Source organism: Narcine bancroftii, chromosome 9 (assembly GCF_036971445.1).
Source record: "Narcine bancroftii isolate sNarBan1 chromosome 9, sNarBan1.hap1, whole genome shotgun sequence".
In the NCBI taxonomy this organism is placed as follows: domain Eukaryota; kingdom Metazoa; phylum Chordata; class Chondrichthyes; order Torpediniformes; family Narcinidae; genus Narcine; species Narcine bancroftii.
Genome location: NC_091477.1, coordinates 59,884,679 through 59,905,469, shown reverse-complemented (window position 1 = coordinate 59,905,469; position 20,791 = coordinate 59,884,679). Strand labels below are relative to the sequence as shown.

Sequence of the window (20,791 nt, the reverse complement as noted above, 5' to 3'; positions counted from 1 at the left end):
TTCCATTTATGAAGCCCTCTGACATCACTCCCCATCATTGGACGCAGTGACATTTATGAAGTGTGCTGCCCTTACTCCCCTTTATGAAGTGTAGTGACATCACTGCCTTTTATGAAGTGCGCTGCCATCACTCCCCTTTATGAGACGCTCTGCCATCATTCGCCTTTATGGATCACATTGACATCACTCATCTATATGGAGTGCACTGACAACACTCCCCTTTATGGAGTGCGCTGAAATAACTCCCCTTTATGGAGCGCGCTGACATACTCCCATTTATGAAGTATGCTGACATCACTCCAATTAATAGAGCACGCTTAAATCACTTCCCTTTATAGAGCTCTTGTATATCACTCCACTTTATGAGGCGCACTGACAACACTGCCCTTTATGAAGCACTCTGACATCACTCCCCTATATGAGGAGTGCAGACATCACTCCCCTTCATGGAGCGCCCTGATATCACTCCCCTTTATGAAGCGCGCTGTCATCACTCCCCTTCAAGGAGAGCGCTGACATCACTCCCCTTTATGACACGCGCTGACATCACTCCCCTTTATGGAACGCCCTGACATTATTCCCCATTATGAAGCGTGCTGACATCACTCCCCTTTATGAGGCAATGACATCACACCCCTTCAAGACAGCGCTGACATCACTCCCCATAATGAAGGGTGCTGACAACACTCCCCTTCAAGGCACGCCCTGACATCACTCTCCTTTATGAAGCTCACTGACAATACTCCCCTTTATGAATTGCGCTGACATCACTCCCATTTATGAAGCGCGCTAACATCACTCCCATTTATTGAGCATGCTGACATCACTCCCCTTTATTGAATGCACTTACATTCCAATTCATGGAGCGCATTGAATTCACTCCGAATTATGAAATGAGCTGACATCCCTCCCATTTATGAAGTGTGCTGCTATTACTTCCCGTTATGAGATGTGCAGCCATTTCTCCCCTTTATGAAGTGTGCTGCCATTACTTCCCTTTATGGAGCTTGCTGACATTACTTCCCTTTATGAAGTGCGCTGCCATCACTCCCCTTTATGAGACGCTCTACCATCATTCCCCTTTATGGATCACGCTGACATCACTCATCTATATGGAGCACGCTGACAACATTCCCCTTTATGGAGTGCACTGAAATAACTCCCCTTTATGGAGCACGCTGACATCACTCACCTTTGTGAGTCACTGACATCACTCCCCTTTATGAAGTTCATTGACATCACTGCTCTTTATGGAGTGCGCTGCCATCACTGTCCTTTATGGAGCGCGCTGAAATCACTCCCCATTAGAGTGTGCGCTGACATTACTTCCATTTACGAAGTGCACTGACATCACTCCCGTTTTTGAAGCGCGCTGACATCACACCCCTTTATGAAGTGCGCTGACATCATTGCCATTTATGGAGCGCGCTGCCATCACTCCCCTTTATGAAATGCCGTGACATCACTCCCCTTTATGAGACGCACAGTTGTTTAAAATATATAACAGTTGGTCATTTTTGTGTTTTTTGAGTTCTGCAGTTAGTATCACTAAAAATGCTTTTATAGCCAGCATTTGAATCCCAAGCTGTCCGTAAGAACTTTATATTTATTCCTGTGTCTGCGTGGCTTTTCCCCAGTTGTTTTGGTTTCCTTCCACCCTTCAAAGATACCTAGGGTGTAGATTAATTGGGTGTAAATTGGGCTGAATGGAATCTTGGGCCGAAATGTCCTGTTAACGTGCTTTAAGTCTAATAAAATTTTTAAAAATTAACTAACCTAGCAACCTGCGTGGCAATCTTGAGAGATCTGTGGATTTGGTCTCCAAGATCCCTCTGTTCATCCATGCTGTTACGAATCTGATGATTAACCCTGTACTTCTGGGTGAGGGTATGGTGCATGGATCCAGGGCTTTCCGATTGAACTCCATCTGCCGCTTTTCCGAGCATCTCTGCATCCTGTATCTATCATCTTGTAACCTTCGACAACCTTCAGCTACATCCACAACTCCTCCAACCCTTGTATCATGCACAAACTTACTGACCCATCTTTCTGCCTCTTCATCCAGGTTATTTATAAAAATAGCAAAGAGCAGGGGTCCCAGAACAGATCCCTGTGGAATTCCACTAGTCACTGACCTCTAGGCAAAATACTTTCTGTCTACTACTCTCTGCTTTCTACATGCAAGCCAATGTTTAATCCACACAGTCAAGGTTTCATGGATTTTCTGCCTCAAGGCATTGTTAATTGCCTTACTAAAATCCATGTTGACCACATCTACTGAGTAGTCTGTCGACTACTTGCATCAAACCACATGAGGCAGAGTGCAGGTAAAACACTAGTTTTAATAGACTGGTATACAGCTAGGCTTTGGTCTTGCCTCTGTACAAGCCTAAGCCAGAATGAGGGGGAAGGTATCTCCCCAGGCTTATATACAAAGTCACCAGGTGAGCCATCTGGTGACCTAGTGGTGTAATTACATCATGCATGACATACCACACCACATTCACCCCCCACCTTAAAAAATTGTGACTGACCCTCCCCCCCAACCCTCTGTTTCTTTGCATCCGTTCACAAGTCCAATATTTGATACAGTTTCCTCTTCTGGACCTTCAGGGTGCCGGGGTGGGGGAGGTGGGGTGTGCCAGGGCCTGGGTGTCTTGGCCCTGGGCGAGGGTATGGTGCGTGGGTGGAGGGCTTTCCACCCATGGGGGTGTGTTCATCTGCTGCTGTTCATGCTGCTCCATGGGGTCCGCGACCCTCCTGCTTTAACCGTGGTTCCTTCCTGCTGATCCTCTAGTGCTCCTGCGTCGTCTGCCGTCCTGTCCTGCCGATCTGTAAGGGTCTCTAGTTCTTCTGCACCACCCACATCTCCTGTCGGTGTGAGGTCCCTAGTGGCCACCGAGTCTTCCCTTCCATCCTCAAATGCGATGAAGCCGTAGTGAAGGTTTGCATGCCTCACTTCCATGGACTCCACCAGTGGGTCCATCCTGTGGCATCTGCAATGCTTGCTCAGGAGGGCCGGTCCCGGCGACATCAGTCATCTAGGCGTCACGGTGCCTGTCGTGGCTTTCATCGAGAAATAAAAGATACATTCATGTGGTGTCACGTTAGTGGCGGTACACAATAAAGAGTGTATGGTGTGCACAGCCTCCGGTAACATGACTTGCCACCTTGCTACTGGTAGGTCCTTTGGTTTGAGAGATAACAGAACCATCTTCCAGATGGTGGCGTTCTCCCTTTCTACCTGCCTGTTCCCCCTAGGGTTATAACTCATAGTGCGACTGGTTGCAATGCCTCTATCCCTGAGATACTGTTGGACCTCAGTGCTCATGAAGGCAGCACCCATATCCATGCGTATATAGCTAGGGCACCCACACAAAATGACTACAGATTGCAGGCACTTTATTACTGTGGCTGTGGTGACATCGGGACATGGGATAGCAAAGGGGAACCGTGATAGCGTTTAGGAAATAGATGTTCCTCTTGTAGGATGGGAGCAGGCCTATGAAGTCAAGGCTAAGCTGCTCAAAAAGCCTGGTAGCTTTTATTAAGGGGATGGTGTCTGACAGGTGGAACTGCGGTTTACACTCTGCACAGATGGGGCAACCCCTGCTTACTGTCCGTACCTCCTCCACTGAGAACGGGAGGTTTAGGACCCTGACAAAGTGGAAGAGCCTCACGACTCCTGGGTGGCCCAGCTTGTTGTGCAAGCTCTGCACCTGGGACATGTGATTAAGGGCCTTACAAGTGCCCCTGGACAATGCGTCTGAGTGCTCATTGAGCCTCCCTGGATGGTTATAGGATGTTGTAGCTGTATGTCGACAATTCTATCCTCCAGCTCAAGATTTTATCATTCTTTATCTTCCCCCGTTTTGGTTATCGAACATTGGTCTGTAACAAGGGTGAAGCGTTTACAGGCCAGAAAATGTCTCCAGTGCCGCACTGCTTCCACAATGGCCTGGGCCTCCTTCTCTACTGCAGTGTCTTACCTCAGACTCCTGGAGGGTCCACGAGAAAAAGGCCACCGGCCGCCCCTCTTTATTCAGGGTGGTAGTCTGAGGCATCGGTCTCTACCTGAAAATGGATCGCAGGGTTGCCTTCGCGAACAGATCCCTGATCTCTTTGAAGGCTTTGATAGCAGCATGGCTGAGGGGAAAAGCTGAGGCCTTTATGAGTGAGCAGGCCCTGTCGGCGTAATTGGGGACCCAATGCGCATAGTATGCAAATAGCCCCAGACACCTCTTTAATGTCTTTTGAGAATGAGGGATGGGGAGGTCTAGCAGCGGGCGCATGCGGGCCAGGTCTGGGCTGACTTCTCTGTTTTGCACCATGTAGCCCAGGATTGCTAACTTCCTGGTGCTAAAGACACATTTATCCTTATTGTACGTTAGATTGTGGTCCTTTGCTGCCAAAAAAAATGTTGAAGGTTAGCATCATGGTCAGCTTGTGAGTGGCCATAGATCGTAACATTGTCCAGGTACGGGAACACTACCTTTAAGTGGTACTCGTCCACTATGCAGTCCATCTCTTGCTGGAACAGGGATACCCCATTGGTGATTCAGGGCCAAAGGGAGGAGGAGGAACTGGTACAACCTACCGTTCCCTTTGAACGGTGTGTATATCTTATCACTCTTTCTAATAGGCAACTGGTGGTACGCTGCCTTGAGGTGGAACACTTTGTATTGGGCAATGCTGTTTACCATGTCTGTAATACGTGGAAGCAGGTATGCATCCAGCTGCGTGAATTTGTTGATGGTCTGACTGTAGTCTACGACCATATGCCTCTTCTCCCTGGACTTCATTACCACTCTACTTGTGCTCTCCAGGGGCTGGAACTCTTTTCTATAATGTTCTCTGCAGGAGTCTATGGACTTCTGCACCAATAAACTCCCTGACTTTTGGGCTGTACCTCCTGCTCTTTTTGGCCACTGGGATGCCAACAAGAACAGGAGGTACAGCCCAAAAAGGGGGGAGCCTCTATGTTCAGGGCTGTACGGTTGCAGTAACGCTTCCTTCTAAGGATTCATGGGGGAAGCAGCCCATCATGCACCATTGTGATGCTTTTCAGTTGGCACTGAAAATCCAACCCCAGCAGCATTGGAGCACAGAGGCATGGGTGCACCAGCAATTTAAACTTCTCATACGCCATACCCTGGATCTCCAGAATGACCCTGCAGAAGTGGTTGCCCTTAGTCACATGGTTGTTAGATGCCATTAGGATCTGATGGTCACTGCGGTGTTTTTAACGCGAGGTGTTCTTCCAACCCTTGGTCTATAAAGCTCTCTGTACTCCCACTATCCACCAAACAATTTACAGTAGCCCCGTTAACCTTAATACTAATGGTCACATCCAATGCGGACTCGCCTGATTCAGTCATAATGAGGCCAGCCTGGCACTTCCTCCACTCTGATAGGAGCTTTTACCCTAACCTTGATCATAGTACTCGGTACCGAAGCTGTCATCTGGACGCTGTGTCCTCTGCCCGGTGTCCCAAGATGGCTGACAGCACATGGGACTCTGCTTCATCTTGCTTGTGGGGGAAAGACAAAATTTTTCCCGCCTCTCATTTGCATGAGAGATGGCTTTGGTGGGAGCTTTTAGGCTTCTGCATACTTTCGCATAATGCCCCTTCTTTCCACACTTCGAGGAGTCCCTCTGTTTAGATGGACAGTGGGTTCTGGGGTACTTTAGCTGCCCGCTAAAAAAGCACTTGGAACTGTCCAATGAGGCAGTTGCTGCGGAATGTTGCCCTTGTTCACCCGTGCATCTTTCCCCGTAAGTGGCCCACAAGTCCGGCTCAGTGTACTCCTCTAGCTCCCTCCTAAAGTCCTCCAGTCTGCAATGATTTCAGCCTCATCTAGCCTCACTGTCCCCTTTTCCAACAGACTCCGTTGACCTGACCCCGGCTACAATTCTGTCCCTCACCAGGTCGTCTGTCCCTCACCAGGTCATCTGCCCAAGAGTACTTGGGCAGATACTGTCTTAAAATTGCAAACCCTCGCCAAATCCTTTTGTGTGAATATAAAGTCTCTAACAGACTCCCCTGCTTACTTCGACCTGGTCATGAGTCTGTGCCTGGAGTGCAGCTCACTGTGCCCCCTATTATAATGTCCATTGCTTCCTGGTATGATTTGGCATCTTGAATTAACGAGTACGGATGATCTCCCAGCTGAGCCAGCAGTAGCATCAGCATTTCCTCCTCTGACGCTCCCTCTACCCCTACCTATACTACCGGCCGAAATGCATGCTTGCACCGGGGGTTCTGGGATCCAGCTCAAGCTTCTCTGGCCGCAGTACCTGTCTGAGCCTCAGCATGTGGTTCGATAGCTGGGAGATAGGCGCGTGCTGGGCCTGATCCCTCTCGCACGTGGTCACTCGCCCCTGCGGAGACACGGGCTCTCTCAGGGAAATCAGAGACGGTTGGAGTGGCTCTGGAGTACCCATCCCCCCCGATCCTGCCGGTAAACCGCAAACACCCGTGTCTGGCATGACTCCTGGTCGTACACCAGGTACCCTGCATGCTGCCCTGATGAGTTCGCGAACAGGTAGGGCACTTTGCCACTCGTTATTTGCCCCGGGATCCCTGCGTGCTGCATGGCTGATCCTAGTCCGGCTGAGTTCATGAACAGGTAGGGCACTCTGCCGCTCGTTACCTGTCCCGAGGTGTTTCTGACCCCTTCGAAATCCACCATGACTGTGGGTGGGCTTCCCCCTCGCTCTTGATCCGGATCTCACCCCCTTATGGCCATTCTGTTTTTGGCTGCATGTGTGCAGGGCCTATTTCAGTTCTGGGTCCCTGAGTCGGGTCTTGGCTGAGTCAAGGTCTAGCGGGGTGTCCATTCTGGCCAAGGCCACAAAGCCTAGCTGTATACCAGTCTATTAAATTGTAGGCTACTGGCATCAAACCACACGAGGCAGAGTGCAGGTAAAACATTAGTTTTAATAGACTGGTATACAGCTAGGCTTTGGTCTTGCCTCTGTACAAGGCTAGGCCAGAATGAGGGGGAAGGGATCCCCCGGACTTATATACAAGGTCACCAGGTGAGCCACCTGGTGATGCAGTGGTGTAATGACATCATGCAGGACATACCACCACACCCTCATCAATTTCTTTTGCTACCTCCTTATGAAATTCAATTAGGTCAGTGTGCCATGTTCTTCCCTACACAATACCATGCTGACTATGTAGAACGTACTTCTCCAAATGCTCATAAATCTTATCCTTAAGAATCTTCTCCAGTAATTTGCACACCTTTGGGCTCTAAATCCCAGGATTCTCCCTATTACATTTTTAAAAACAAGGGGACCATATTTGCCATTCTCCAATCCTCTTGCCACTCACCACAGCCAAAGAAGACTCAAAGATCATAGCCTTTACCCCAGCTATCTCTTTCCTCCCTTCCCAGAGCAACCTGGGCTATATCAAGTCAGCCCCTGGGACTTATCGATCTTTATCTTTCTTAGAATGTCCAACACTTCCTCTTCCTTAATCTCAACATTGTTCAGCACACATGTATGTTCTATTCCGACTTCACCCTGATCAAGGGCCTTTTCTCTGGTGTATACTAAAGCAAGTTATTCATTTAAGACCTTTCCAACCTCCTCTCCCTCCAGGCACACGTTACCTCCTTTGTCCTTAAGCAGCGCTACCTTCATTCACGTGAACTACCCAAAGAGCGGGGTGGATACCATTCCAAGCACTAGGACCCAGCGTAGTGTGGGAGGTGTCTTTGTTCATTCTCAGTGTGGAACGAATACGGGGCTGGCACTATGACGCAGCGCAGTATGGGAGGAGTCTGTCAGTCTCAGTGTTTGGTGGGTACAGGGTTGGCACTAGGACCCGGTGCAGTGCAGTATGAATCTTTGTTCAGTCTCAGTGTGCGGTAGTTAAAGAGGCAGACGCTAGGACCCTGTGCAGTGCGGAAAGAGTCTTTGTCTCAATGTGGGACATGTACGGGGCTAGTACTAGGACCTAGCAAAGTGCGGGAGGAGTTTTTGTTCAGTCTCAGTGTGGGGCATGTACGGGACTGATACTAGGACCCAGCGAAGTGCGGGAGGAGCCTTTGTCAGTCTCAGTGTGGGGGATTCGCGTCTGGCACTAGGACCCAGCGCAGTGCGGGTGGAGCCTTTGTCTCAGTCTCAGTGTGGGGTGTGTAGTAGCTGGCACTAGGACCCGGCGCAGTGCGGGAGGAGTCTTTGTTCAGGTTCAGAGAGAGAGCACAGCTGCAGCTTCGGAGCAAGGAAGACCTCAATGGGAGCAGGGACCATGGCGCTCAATCTCAGTAATCACAGACTCGCTTTACTTACAGCCTATGAGGATGTCATTAACGAGAAGACCTCCACTGACTGGTAAGGAAGGGATCTCGGCGTAGAGCGGCGGAATGATGTGCGCGGGTCAGGTTTGGCATAAGGTGAAGATGGAGGGATGCAGTTGTTCCATCGCAGCAGATCTTCCTTTTGCAGACGCGGGGAATGTGGCAGCGCCGGCTCCGGGAGAACAATAGGGCAGCATCGGATGCTCGAAAAAAATTCATGATGCAACACATGCATTTGAACTGGTACCACATTGTGTGTAAGGGGAAGCGTTATGAAATGTAAACATGTACCAATTCTGATTTTGTCATGGTTTCAGTATTGGTTTGGTTAATGAATGAATGGTGTGCTTATTTAGCAATTGTCCTTGATACATTTGAGGTATCGTTGCTTAATGTCACCACAAAATCCTACAGCCACTTGCACTGTCTTATTTGCCCTTAGTGGTAAGATCTGGAAGGATTTTTAGAATGGATCTCCGTTGGAACACTTGAAACGCTGCTTGCAATACCCGGGGCAATCTGCTGGCAATAGAGGACGAGCCCCGTCCCTGCGGGGTTGCGGTGTGCTCCGTGTTCATGGCCCCCAAGTTGCTGCGTCGAACAATCTGAGCCGCCCAACGCTGGACCAAGCTCTTCTCCCAGCGCGGCTCGGCGGCCAGGCAAGCATAATTCGGCGCCTTTGTTCCAGGAACGCAGGCGGAAGGGAGCCCGCAGCTAATCAGATGCGAAGGAGAGCGCACCACCCACACGCCCGTTTCTTGGGGCTCCTTTCTCTGTACAGTGTGGCCAATGCTTTGTGTTCGCTGTTTTGCGATGTCGATTGCAACTGTTCATTGTCCGGAGTTCTGCCGTTGACGAGCAATCTCTTCTGTGATTTATGACCAATAATGCCGTTAGTTCTGAACGTAACAGCCCAACAGCGGAGATCTGTGAACATCCTTTTGTGCCAATACGATCAATTTCATTTTAAAAATGTAACAAACAAAATTGCATATGCACCAAGGCAATACAGACAGTCTGAAGTGCAAAATAAGGCATTATGTTCTGTGGATGTGTTTTTCGGTAATGTTTAGACGATAGGGACATTGTTTCAGCAGAAGTGTGGTTTGCAGTTTCTTGAGTGTTGTATTTTTTTAAATGAAAACCGCAGGAATGTGTCCCAGCATTGTACCTTCAGATGATATTTTTATTTGTTCTCAATTTCGAGAGTAATAGGACTTTATTTTACATATTTATACCACATCATTTCAAAGAACTTTCCACTTTAAGGACTGGGCAAAGTCAGTGTAATACTTGCAAAGTGTGGAATATATTTTTCCAGAGTTTGTGTCACTTAATATGTCCACTAAACCAGGTGCATAGGCTTTTTTCTCAATGTTACCTTGATTATCCAACTGCACGAAAACCAACAAGGTCGGGTCAGATACAGCAATGAGCTCTCTGAACCCTTCTCCATTAACAATGGCGTGAAGCAAGGCTGTGTTCTGGCACCAACCCTCTTTTCAATCTTCTTCAGCATGATGCTGAACCAAGCCATGAAAGACCCCAACAATGAAGACGCTGTTTACATCCGGTACCGCACGGATGGCAGTCTCTTCAATCTGAGGCGCCTGCAAGCTCACACCAAGACACAAGAGAAACTTGTCCGTGAACTGCTCTTTGCAGATGATGCCGCTTTAGTTGCCCATTCAGAGCCAGCTCTTCAGCGCTTGACGTCCTGCTTTGCGGAAACTGCCAAAATGTTTGGCCTGGAAGTCAGCCTGAAGAAAACTGAGGTCCTCCATCAGCCAGCTCCCCACCATGACTACCAGCCCCCCCACATCTCCATCGGGCACACAAAACTCAAAACGGTCAACCAGTTTACCTATCTCGGCTGCACCATTTCATCAGATGCAAGGATCGACAATGAGATAGACAACAGACTCGCCAAGGCAAATAGCGCCTTTGGAAGACTACACAAAAGAGTCTGGAAAAACAACCAACTGAAAAACCTCACAAAGATAAGCGTATACAGAGCCGTTGTCATACCCACACTCCTGTTCGGCTCCGAATCATGGGTCCTCTACCGGCACCACCTACGGCTCCTAGAACGCTTCCACCAGCGTTGTCTCCGCTCCATCCTCAACATCCATTGGAGCGCTCACACCCCTAACGTCGAGGTACTCGAGATGGCAGAGGTCGACAGCATCGAGTCCACGCTGCTGAAGATCCAGCTGCGCTGGATGGGTCACGTCTCCAGAATGGAGGACCATCGCCTTCCCAAGATCGTATTATATGGCGAGCTCTCCACTGGCCACCGTGACAGAGGTGCACCAAAGAAGAGGTACAAGGACTGCCTAAGGAAATCTCTTGGTGCCTGCCACATTGACCACCGCCAGTGGGCTGATAACGCCTCAAACCGTGCATCTTGGCGCCTCACAGTTTGGCGGGCAGCAGCCTCCTTTGAAGAAGACCGCAGAGCCCTCCTCACTGACAAAAGGCAAAGGAGGAAAAACCCAACACCCAACCCCAACCAACCAATTTTCCCTTGCAACCGCTGCAATCGTGTCTGCCTGTCCCGCATCGGACTGGTCAGCCACAAACGAGCCTGCAGCTGACGTGGACTTTTTTACCCCCTCCATAAATCTTCGTCCGCGAAGCCAAGCCAAAGAAAAAAAAGAAAAAAAAAAAGAACCTTTAACCATTTGATTTCTGCTCTCCTTTGCATTTCTAAAAGACCAATAACCACGGCTAGTATAATCACATGGAATAATCACTTCAACGTTTGTGATTAAAACAATTTGAGCTTGTGTCCAATCCTTTTGTCTAGGCTGCACCTCTTCTTGCCCCTTTGCCATGCCTTGATTCTGCTTTATTTCTTTCATTCTTTCTCTCACAATCCCTCTTTGTCCCCATCCCTTGCATTTTCCTTCATGTTTTCACATCACAAGGAGTTTGTATGTTCTCTCGATGTTTGCATCGGTTTCCTCTGGGTGCTCCAGTTTCCTTCCAAACTTCAAAACATATGGGGCGGCATGGGCTTGTGGACCGAATTTTAAAAAAAACTTTCCTCTTCAAAAAGGCCTCTCCAGATTTTGCTTTGGCACACAGCAGAAGCAACATTTTATTTTTCAACCCAGGTTTGAAAATTAGTGAGAAATGTAGTACATTTTGAGAGATTTCAAAATTGGATTAATATGCTCTACAACCAACAAAACAGACTTGCAATTCAAGATTCAATATTGAGCCAATGTTAGTAACAATGTAGGAAGAGAACATTACTATCATTGGTCATAATGTGACTGAATTAAATTTTGTTTGAATTCAAGAAATGTACTAAATTTCTAAAACCTGTTCATTGTTGAGATTAATTTTAAATGGAATGCTATAGGAATGGAGTATTTAGGGTAAAGCAGCTGGCATTTAGATAAATTTGACACAACTAATGAGAGGACAAACATTGAATTTTTGGGAACATGTTGGGCAGTAAAACATTAATGGAAGTGGAAACTCTACACTGTTAAAGCATTGTTCGTGGACACTCACACCCATATGGTTTCCCGACTGGCAGCAAAATTCTATTGCACATCAAGTGTGATAACAGGCAGATGTTCTACAAACAATAGCTCTCAGCATCACCAGTAGAGAGGGGAAAACATTTGGAGGATAGACAGGAAAGTAAGAGTGTTGGGAGGTTAGGGGATGATCATGAGATGGATATTTGAGGGTTGGGCCAGTTGAATGAACAGTTGGGTCATGGTACAGGTTAATTCATTTTAACATTGTAAAACTGATATATGTTGTAGTCTTTTTACTGGGTTGTTTGGGAAGTGAGGACATAGCATTAAAATCAGAACAAGACCTTTCTAGAGGATGCACTGCTTCATAGAAAAGATGACATTAATGTGCAGCTCCATCCCAGATGGTAGCTAAATTAATACTTTTCCATCCATGAACGTTTTTGTAAGGCCATAAAGTGACATGGAAATTGTAATAGATTGCTACACTGATACTGATTGGCTGGAACTTTATCACTCAGCAATTTGCCCTGTTACTATTTTTGTATGTGATTTTTGTGAACTCGTTCCCTGCCTTTTACCTCATACTTCAGATTTTTAGTGCATTTTTAAGTTCTGATCAATTCATTTTCTGGAATTATCTGGAGTATAGATCTAATCAGTTTGTGCTGGAGTTTTGGGCTCCGGGAAGTGTGGGCCGTATTGACAGCTCTTGGCCTGTATTCATTGGAATTTCAGAGAATGGGGGTGGGTGGGGATGGGGTCCTCATTGAAACATTTCAAATTTTGAAAGGCATGAACAGAGTGGATGTAGAAAGGTTATTTCCCAAGATGGGAGAGTCGAGGGCAAGAGGGCACAACATCAGGTTTGAAGAGCACCTGCTTAGAACTGAAACATGTAGAAATTCCTGGGTGTGACAAACCTGTGAAATTTGTTGCCACAAACAGATGTGGAGGCCAGGGCATCCTGTGTTCAGGAAAGTTTTCTAAATCAATATATAGAGGTACCAATGAGGATGCAGTTCTTGATCTCCGGTTAGGGAACAAGACAGGTCAGGTGACAGATGTGTGCCTAGGTGAACATTTTGGGTCCAGTCACCATAATATCATTAGTTTTAAGTTAATTATGGAAAAGGATAGGTCTGGTCATTGAGTTGAGATTCTAAATTGGAAGAAGGAAAATGAGAAAGGATCTAGAAAGAGTGGATTGGGATGAGTTGTTTTTTGGCAAGGATGTATTCAGTAAGTGGAAGGCCGTCAGAGGAACATGCAGAGTTTGCATGTTCCTGTCAGGATTAAAGGCAAAGTTAACAGGAAAAAGGAACCCTGGTTTTCAAGGGATATTGGCGATCTGATAAAGAGGAAGAGAGAGGTGTACAGCAGGTAGAAGCAACAAGGAGCTAATGAGGTAGTAGAAGATTACAAAAAAATGCAAGAAAATGCTCAAAAATGAAATCAGGAAGGGAAAAAGAAGACGTGAGGTTGCTCTGGGAGATAAAGTGAAGGAAAACCCGAAGTGTTATTACAAGTATATTAAGAGTAAAGGGATACTTAAGGACAAAATTGGTCCCCGAGAGGATTAAAGTGGTCATTTATGTATGGTGCCTTGCATAATGGGGGCGATCTTACACTTTTTTTCCATTAGTATTTACTCAGTAAACTGGTGTAGAGCATAAGGATGGAAGGGAACCAAACAGAAGGGTCATGGAACATATGGAGATTAAAGAGGGAGAGGTGCTTGCTGCCTTACACTGATTAAAAGGAGATAAATCACCCGGGACAGATATGGTATTCTCTCGGTCCTTGAAGGAGACTAGTGAAGAAATTCTAAGGACCCTGGCTGATATATTCAAAATGTCCTTAGCCACAGGTGAGGTGCCAGAGGATTGGAAGATAGCTCATGTGTGCCATTGCTTAGAAAGGACTCCAAAAATAAACTAGGTAATTATAGACCGGTGAGCCTGACATCAGCAGTAGCTAAATTATTAGAAGGAGTTCTGAGAGATAGGATATATAGGTGTTTTGACAGCCATGAGCTGATTAAGGACAATCAGCATAGCTTTGTAAAAGGTACAGGTTCTATTATTTTCACGTAATACAACATTTAGAATGTAACATACATGAAATTCTTTAACTTTTGTCTAACTGTAAGGCAGAGAGAGAGAGTTGACACTTTGCTAAGTTCCCCTCACAGAAACCTACAGCACCTGGTGTTCCTAGGCACTCTCCCCTCCAAGTACTGACCAGTCATGTGCTTGCTTAGCTTCCGAGATCAGACAATCAGACAATATATGCATGGTAGGTCATGTTAAACAAATCTTGAAGAGTTTTTCAAGGAGGTCACCAAAGAGGTAGATGAAGGAAAGGCTTTAGTAAAGCCTTTAACAAGGTCCCACATAGGAGATTAGTTCAGAAGGTTATGACATTAGGTATTCAAGGAGAGGTTGTAAACTGGGATTCCAAATTGGCTGTGTGGGAGAAAACAGAGGATGGTAATGGATCCTGAGTCTGGAGGCCTGAGACAAGTGGTGTACTTCAGGGATGTATGTTGAGACCATTGTTGTTCGTTGTCTATATTAGTGATCTGGATGATAATGTGATCTGGATGATAAAGTTTGCTGATGACACTAAGATAGGAGGTGTTGTGGACAGCAAGGAAGATTTTCAAACTTTGCAGAGGGATCTGGAGCAACTGGGAGAATGGGCCAAAAAATGGCAGATGGAGTTTAATGCAGACGTGTGGGGTGATGCATTTTGAAAGGACAAACCAAGGTAGGATGTACAAAGTAAATGGTAGGGCACTGAGGAATGTGGAGGAGCAGAGAGATCTGGGAATACAGATACATTGTTCCCTGAAGGTGGCGTTGCAGATGGACAGGGTTGTAAAGAAAACTTTTGGTATCTTAGTCTTTATAAATCAAAGTATTGAAGTTGGGATGCTATGTTGAAGTTGCTTAAGACATTGGTGTGACCAAATTTGGAATATTGTGTGAAGTTCTGGTCACCTAATTATAGGAAGGTTATCAATAAGATAGAAAGAGGGCAGAGAAGATTTACTAGGATGTTGCTGGGCTTTCAGGAACTGAGTTACAGGGGAAAAAATAAAAAAAGGTTAGGACTTTATTCCTTGGAGTGAAGAAGAATGAGGGGAGATTTCATCGAGGTTTACAAGCTTATGAAAGGTATAGACAGAGTGGATACGAGTAGGGTTTTCCATTTTAATTGGGGGAGATAAATACGAGAGGTCATCGTTTGAAGCTGAAAGGAAAGGTTTAGGTGGATCTTTAGGGACAAGTTCTTCACTTAGAGAGTGGAATGAGCTGCCATCTGATGGGCCCGATTGTGTGCTTTAACAATAAATTGGATTGATATATGGATGGGAGAGGTCTGGAGGCTTATGGAATGGGAGATGATGGTTGGCACAGATGAGAGGGGCTGAATGGTCTGTTTTCTGTGCTGTAGCATTCTATGGTTACGGGGAGAAGATCGGGCAGTGGGGCTGAGTGGGAACAAGGAGTAGCTCATGATTGAATGGTGGGGCAGATTGAATAGCCCATCTCTGATCATATGTCTTGTGGTCTTTTGTAATCCATGCCTGTCATTCAGTGGAAGAACTCTTGTGGCTGTAGCAGTAGCTGGAGTTTGTCAGAGGACGTTCATTAGTTATTTCTGGCATTTTTTTTGCCCACACGATTTTCATTCACTATCAGTTTTGTTTTTTATTATCAACACTGTGCCTGCTTTGCAGAACAATCCTTTTACATTCAGCTGGATCTGCTGAGTATGTGTTGTTCTCATTTCAGTGATTAACATGTCATAGAACTGAACAATTCAGTCTCTTTGGCACTCGATGTTGTGCTGATGCATGTAAACCTACTCCATGATCAATCTCACCCTTCCTTCCTTCCCCTATTTTTCTTGTATCTACGTGCCTGTTTAAGAGTCTTTTAAATGTCCTTAATGTACCAGCCTCCACCATCACCCACAGTAGTGCACTCCTGGTACCCACTCCTCTCTATTTGTTGAAAAAAAATCTACGTCTGACATCTCCCCTAAACTTTCCTCCACTCACCGTAAACCTACATTCTCTGGGGAAAAGATGTTGACTGTCAACTCTATCTATGCCTTTCAGAATCTAATAAGTTGCCTCTCATCCTCAGTCATTCCAAAGAATAAAGCCCTTTATCTACCTTCACTGACAATGCATGTCAAATTCAGGTAGCACTTTCATCATGGATTGTAAAACATAGTCTGTGATTATTTTTCTTAATGTACAAGTATGTAGCTTGTACTTTTGTTACCCCAATGATTTTAAGGTTTTGATCATTCCTCATAACCTCATTTTCCCGTACAACAGTTTAACCACATTTTTTAAATTAAGATATGTTTCCTGTCATTATTAAGGAAATTGTGTCTCTAATCAGATTATCATTTTAATCATTGTAAAAAATCTTTTGTTTTAGAAGATGTGCATCATTTTATTTTGTCATGGAAGACTAATTGCCCTTCAGTGACCGTCCTCAGCTTTCTTGATTTTTGTATCAAATCTCTCCAACTTTCTCTGCTACCCAGCTGAGAGGGACTCCCCTTTCTCAGTTATCTCATCCATAATCAGAATTTCCTGCATTGATTTTTTTTGCTTCTTCATGATAACCTCTGTTGTGAAATTGCTTTTCTGACATCTAGCACAATTTTATTGTAATCATTGTTATCAGTCCTGACTTTTATCAGCTTTCCTGAACACGCTGAGGCTAAACCTGCTGCTTGATGCCATCAACCTCGGATTTGATTTCTGAACTGACCTTTGAAGCTACAATGGCATTTTCATTCCTCTTCTCCTTTCGGTGTTTCGGGGCTGAGGATGACTTATTTTCAATCCATTTCTATGGGTTTTGAGGTGAAGAGATTTGTGATGTGAGACAAAGGTCCATTAAGATGCTGCTGCTGTGTGAAGATCACATCTATTGTGTCTCAGATGGGTGATATTGATTTGGAGAACAGCCAATTCATGAGAAGAAGGAAGTTCGGGAGGACCCTTGTGATGACTTGCCCTGTGGCCGACTGTAAGGAGATCTCTCCATAGTAATCACCGTCAGATATGTCTCCTTTCCTGAAGCATGTCATACTTACTTGGACCCTGGGGTGTTCTATTCCCAGGAGCATGAGTTTGTGCCTACCTGACTGCTAGATTTCAGAACTCTGGCAGGAGACAAAGGCCTTTTTTTGTTTACCATTGGCATGAGGCCCTTTAAACATTTTGTTGGTCTGAGTGGCAGTGAGACTGGACCACATGGTGATTGAAGTGTGCATTCAAGTCAAGGGCAGAGTCTCTCTTGAAGTGTTCCTTCAGGTACTGATTGTCTTTCTACTCCTGCTTTTCATTTAATCCTGCTGACATCAGCTATCTTTCACAAAATCTATTCGGATCTTGTCAAAACCAGTAATTGAATATTTGCTTTTGGCATAATGAGAAACGTTTCAGTGGCTGATGAAATGTGTGGCTGATTGGAGGAAATAGATTTACTTGGCCAGTTGCTGACGATTACATCATGGGTTGGTTGGGTAGCTGCAGTAATGTTCTGAATGATAACTGATGTATTGTGATTGGATCACAAAAGGTAGGTGGTTGGCAAAGGTAATGGTGATCCTGCAATGATATGTCACAGAAATTTCCAGAAAAGTGGCCCAGGAATGACAGTGGACAATCGGGTATCCTGACATTGGTCCTTGAAATAACAATGGACTTTTGATGCTCTGGAACTGGTACAGAAACAACCTCAAGACATGGGAGCAGAAATAGACTATTGAGCCCATTGAATCATGAGCTGATCCATTTTCCCACTCAGCCCTGCCACCCAGCTGACTTCCCATAACCTTTGATGCCTTGGCTGATCAATAATCAATCAATCTCTTCCTTAAATACACCCAATGACTTGGCCTCCACAGATTTACCACACTCCAGCTAAAGAAATTCCTCCGCATCTCTGTTCTAAATGGATGCCCTTCAATCCTAAGTTGTACCGTCTTGTTTTAGACTCTCTCACCATGGGGACCAACCTTTCTCCATCCATCCATCTGTCTTTCTACATCTACCCTGTCTGTGCCTTTCAATATTCAAAATATTTCAGTGAGATTTCCCCCTCATTCTCCTAAATTTCAATGAATAGAGGCCAAGAGCTGTCAAACGCACCCATTGCGATAGCCCTTAAATGAGGAGTCAAAAGCTACTCACAATACTCTAAGTGAGGTCTTGCCAGTGCCTTCTAAAGCCTCAACATCAGATCCCTGCTCTTGTATTCTATTCTTCTTGAAATGGATGTCGGCATTGCATTTGCCACCTTCACCACCGACTCACCCTGCAAGTTTACCTGCAGGCTGTCCTGCACGAAGACTCCCAGGTCCCATTGCATGTTTGACCAAAACATTGAACATGTCATTGCTCAGGAAATTGTGTCAATTAGATGTAATCTTCATGACTCTGCACAATCTGGTAGTTACTTCAAGATTCAGTTTATTATTGTAATAAAACAGTGTCATATTACATGAAATTTCTTTTTGCCTGCTTCAAGGCAGACAGATTTGTCACCGGCAGGATTTGCCTCAGTGGCTCTTGCAGTCAGAGAGAGAGAAGCAAAAGAGATTTAATGAAATCCCCATGTTCAATAGGCATGTGAACAGTAAACTAGTAACAAGAGGAGAAATGAAACTGATCAGAGATTGAAAAAGGACCTCTACTCCTGGAAGCTGAGATAGACTTGATGGGCTGATTGGCTCCTATGTCTTGCAGTTTAAAAAAGAGGTGATCTTCTCAGCCATTTTGATGATCCTCTGTATTGACTTCCAGTCTGATGTCTCGCAGCGATCGTCCTGCTCGATGATGCAGCCGGGCAGGTGTTGCATATTTGTTATATTTGAACATTTGAGTAAATTTAGGCCAAAAAATAAATCATATGCTTGATATTTAAGAAAGAATCCCTGCACTTCTGCAATTCAGTTCAATACTCAAATCCAAAATAATTCCCTTTGCTATTAAGCTGCAGGTTAATAGCAGGAGTGGGACTTTAATTGTTTATTTTTTATCATCTGACAGTAAAATTGAACTTGGATTGATATGTTTCAAGAGTATTTCATTGCTACCATGACTACAAGTCTGTTACAATCTCATCCAGTTCCATTTTGTAAATGTACTTGCTTTTCCACTAACTCCATTTTTTCATATTTAATTTATTGTGAATGGAACTTCAGTGGTATTTACTTCTCTGTGTGTTAATCCATAAATTTACTCATTCATAAATGAGGGGCTGGTAGGAAAGGATAATCATCCAGAAATTAAGGGGAAGAAAATATATTGTGTGAGAAATGGAGAGGTTATCATCGTGGCCAAATAGTAGCATTACAGGAGATGCAAAATGTAAACAAAGCAAGAAATGCTCTGGGTGCGAAAGAAAAAAAAAAGGGATTTTGTTCCTTTGTTTTTAGAAGTGTCTGATATATTGAAGATACAGAGAGTGGAAAGTTGCTATGGAGGCCATTTCCCTCTTTCCTGCTCTGCACAACCTCAGTAATGTCTTGGTTCTTGGCGCTGCAGTGAACAAAGGAAATGCTTCCCTTTGTGTGGCTTTATGCAATATATTATGAAATACACTTTGAGTGCAGTAACTGTGGTGATGTATATAAAACATGGCAATCAATATGTACTCTTACAAAGAACTAAAGGTCAGTAACTAGGTAATGTGTTTAAGTGATATTGATTAAGGAATAAATATTGGTCAGAAAATCAGGGATAATTCTTGTGGTATGATTTAAAATATTACCATGAAACCTTTTCAAGATTCAATTTATTGTCATAGTAATAAAACAGTGTCGTATTACATGAAATCACCTTAAAATTGCATGGCAGACAAATTTGCCACTGGCAGGAATTGCCAAAGTTAGATTTGGTCAGAGAGAGAAAAGTAAAAGCGAGCCTACCCAGGATCTTTTGAGTGGAACTTGAACCAAGGATGTCTGAATCAGGTGAGACTAAATCACAGCTGAGATCAAGACATTTGGAGACATTTTTAAAATGTGAGCAAGAACTGGAAGAGCCTAGTCTTCATTAGAATGTCTATAATTACCAGTGATTTGTGATTCCAAGGATCTCTGATGGATGAGTGCTTTAATTGGTCTAGCAGTAAGGCTTTGGCATGCTAATTATCAGTGGATGATCATAGTGGCTCCATTAATACATAAGCTTTGATTTTTGAATCTCGTCTTTTTCTCTTTATCCTGATCCATTTAAAACCATGAAATTTCCAACTTTTATTCGTTGGACAAATGCAATAAATAGTCCTTCTCAGTGCAAAAAAAAACATCAAAAGCAGTCTTCAGAAACAGGTTGAGGGCAATACATAAGAGTACTGGAGAAACTCAGCAGGTCACGCAGCATCTATAGGGAGTAAGAGGCACTCTCCAACCAGACGACATTAACAGTTTCCTTTAAACCCTCCCCGAGTCTCTCTCTTCTCCATCTCTGTCTTCTTTCCTCCAGCTCCTTAAATCCTTCCCTTCCCTGCTCTCTTCTCCATCACCTCAGCCTTTTCTCTCCTCTACCCTCCCAACTGCATCCACCAATAACCTCTGACCTATTAGCCTGTGCTCCTCCCCCTGTACTTCCCTTCTCTCCTCCACCCCCACCTCTTTATTCAGGTACCTGCCTGTTTTCTTGCTCATTCCTTAACCAGTGGCTCAGGCCTGAAATGTGGTTGTATTTTGCTTCCTCAGGTGTTTGCTGATCCTGCCCTGGGAAACAGGTGCTGGCTGTCCACCCTATCTATCCCTCTCATAATCTTGTAGACCTCTATCATGTCTCCTCTCATCCTTCTACGCTGCAAATTAAAAAAAAAAAAATCTGAGCTCTGCTAACCTTGCCTCATCCAGGCAACATCCAGGTAAATCTCCTTTACACCTTCTCCATAGCTTTCACATCCATCCTATAA

The 20,791-nt window shown here is 45.0% G+C and overlaps 1 protein-coding gene across 11 annotated transcripts in view; it reads left to right on the top strand.

Annotated features, from left to right (window-relative positions):
- Positions 1 to 1,541: 1,541 nt before the first annotated feature.
- The window catches only part of dbn1 (drebrin 1), a 429,629-nt gene continuing 410,379 nt past the window's right edge, over positions 1,542 to 20,791 (top strand). For 4 of the 11 annotated variants that reach the window (XR_011345012.1, XR_011345011.1, XM_069899280.1 and 1 more), the window contains exon 1: positions 7,903 to 8,350. Coding sequence is in view for 6 of the 11 variants with exons in the window: in XM_069899280.1 (XP_069755381.1) it covers positions 8,253 to 8,350 (98 nt within the window). In the remaining 5 variants the exon portion in view is untranslated. Of the gene's footprint in view, positions 1,592 to 7,901; positions 8,351 to 20,791 lie in introns of those variants that run through there. The other 7 variants (XR_011345014.1, XR_011345013.1, XM_069899281.1 and 4 more) reach the window with 4 other exon arrangements.